Below are 2,470 nucleotides of genomic sequence, written 5' to 3'. Positions count from 1 at the left end.
CAACCTCGGTGACAGAGACCAGCCCAACCTCGGTGACAGAGACCAGCCCAACCTCGGTGACAGAAACCAGCCCAACCTCTGAGCCCAAACGCAGCACAACCTCTGGTCCTACAATGAGCACAAGCCCTGTTCTCAAAACTGAAACAACCCACTTCACACCAGTGACCATCCCCTGCCAGCCACAGTGCAGGTGGACCAAGTGGTTCGACGTGGACTTCCCGTCCCCGGGGCCCCACGGAGGAGACGCGGACACCCTCGGCAATATCGTCAGAAGGGGAGGGAAAATCTGTCGCCGGCCCGAGTACATCACGCGGCTGGAGTGCCGGGTCGAGAGCCACCCCGAGGTCAGCATCGAGACGCTGGGCCAGGTGGTAGAGTGCAACATCAGCAAGGACCTGATGTGTCGGAACCGGGACCAGAGTGGCGAGGTCGGGATGTGCAACTACGAGGTCCGCGTGCTGTGCTGTGAGCCCCCGGAGCACTGCCCTCGTACTTCTGTGGCGCCTTACGCGACTCCATCCACCAAGCCCTCGTCCCCTCCAGAACCGACCTCCGTGGTGTCCACCACGACGTGTTACTGCAGTGTGTCTGACAAGTTCTACCGCGCAGGTGTGTGCTGCCCGGCCACTGTGAGGGAGAGGGAGGGGTCCTTTGTCCCCGTGACTGAGCCACGTGTTGTCCCCGAGGCGGCAGTGAGCCGTCCTCTAGGATTCATCCCGTTCGTTTCTGGGCAGGAGGGCCTCCTACCAGGTCAGCCCTCGGGGCGGACCGCCACCCTGCAGGGGCCAGTCCGCGCTGTGCCTCTCCCCGCCCCCTAGCATGGCCCCGCTGACACCCGCCTGTCCCCTTGTCTGCCAGGATCCATCATTTACAACCGGACCGACCTCGACGGCCACTGCTATTATGCCACGTGCAGCCTGGACTGCCACGTGGTCAGGACGCACTACACCTGTGCCAGCGGCACGACACCTCCCGTCCCAACCACCTCCCCGGCCGGGTCCTCCCCTTCAGCCTCCGCGCCCGTCACCGCGAAGGGGTGCCCAAACGCGGTTCCCCCAAGAAGGGTAACTCCCCCCTCCCCGCCCACCGCACAGGCTGGTGCAGGGACCCTCAGCGTCTTTGCAGCTCGGCTGAGCGGGAAAGTCCGTGGCCTCGGGCCGAAGCAGGCAGGCGGGGAAGTGGCCGGTTCTGGTCACTGCCGGGGGCGGGTCCCGGCCCGGCAGCTGGGAGCGCGTGGCCTGGGGTGGAGGCTCGGCTGGCTGCGGACGACCGGACACCCAAGCGGGTGGTCCGGGCTCTGGGGGGCGCTGGGCGGCCAGGGAGGGTGTGTAGGGTCGGGCGGAGCTCCGGGAGTGGAGGCCACGTGTAAGGAACGGGGTGGCGGGGGACCACCTCCGCCGCCCGGAGAGCCCCCCTCGCCAGCCGGGTCCCCTCCCGCGGCTCCTCTCTCAGGGGAGCCCGGCGCCACAAGCCTGAGGTCTTTCCTCCACAGAAAGGCGAGACCTGGGCCATGCCCAACTGCTCTCAGGCCACCTGCGAGGGCAACGGCGTCATCACCCTGCAGCCGCGGCCGTGCCCGCAGATGCAGCGGCCGGTGTGCGCCAACGGCTACCCGCCCGTGAAGGTCGTCGACCCCGACAGCTGCTGCCCGCACTACCGGTGCCAGTGTGAGCCGGGGGCCAGGCTGAGGGGGAGGGAGGCACCTGGGTTAGACACCGGGAAGGCCTTCCGGACGGCAGGGCAGGGGACGGACGGTGCCGGGTGGAATCCTGCCTGAGCCCCAGAGCCCGCGGGGCGGGGGTGGGAGGGGGCCCCGCGTAAGGCCGCCGCGTGCCCGCAGGTGTGTGCAGCGGCTGGGGCGACCCCCACTACATCACCTTCGACGGCACCTACTACACGTTCCTGGACAACTGCACGTACGTGCTGGTGCAGCAGATCCTACCCGTGTACGGCCACTTCCGCGTGCTCATCGACAACTACTTCTGCGGGGCGGAGGACGGGCTCTCCTGCCCGCAGTCCATCATCGTCGAGTACCGGCAGGACCGCGTCGTGCTGACCCACAAGCCCGTGCTCGGGGTGATGACCAACGAGGTGGGGAGCCCCGCCCCGGGCAGCCCCACGCGGACCGGGGCCGGCCGGGGGCGCCCCTCATTCACTCCTCTCCTTGGCCCGCCGCGTGCGTCTAGATCATCTTCAACGACAAAGTGGTCAAGCCCGGCTTCCAGAAGGACGGCGTGAGTGTCTCCCAGATCGGCATCAAGATGTACCTGACCATCCCCGAGCTCGGCGTCCAGGTCATGTTCTCCGGCCTCATCTTCTCGGTGGAGCTGCCTTTCAGCAAGTTCGCCAACAACACCGAGGGGCAGTGCGGTGAGCGCCTGTCCCCGCCGGGCTCTGCCCACGCCGGGCCCTTTCTCCGCTCCGTGCCTGGAGCTGGGAGCGCCTGGTGCGGGAAGGGTCGCCTTGGCCG

At 67.9% G+C, this 2,470-nt stretch overlaps 1 protein-coding gene across 1 annotated transcript in view; it reads left to right on the top strand.

The window, feature by feature from the left end:
• The window catches only part of MUC5AC (mucin 5AC, oligomeric mucus/gel-forming), a 90,675-nt gene that overhangs the window by 44,917 nt on the left and 43,288 nt on the right, over positions 1-2,470 (top strand). Inside the window, exons 40-44 of the mRNA XM_040464276.1 lie at positions 16-609; positions 859-1,064; positions 1,493-1,667; positions 1,841-2,091; positions 2,187-2,370. Coding sequence (XP_040320210.1) covers positions 16-609; positions 859-1,064; positions 1,493-1,667; positions 1,841-2,091; positions 2,187-2,370 — 1,410 coding nt within the window. The remainder of the gene's footprint in view (positions 1-15; positions 610-858; positions 1,065-1,492; positions 1,668-1,840; positions 2,092-2,186; positions 2,371-2,470) is intronic.

The sequence above is a fragment of the Herpailurus yagouaroundi genome, unplaced genomic scaffold (assembly GCF_014898765.1).
Source record: "Herpailurus yagouaroundi ecotype Mexico unplaced genomic scaffold, PumYag 438, whole genome shotgun sequence".
NCBI lineage: Eukaryota > Metazoa > Chordata > Mammalia > Carnivora > Felidae > Herpailurus > Herpailurus yagouaroundi.
Note: the sequence above shows the minus strand (reverse complement) of the source record. Positions and strands in the feature narration are given on the sequence as shown.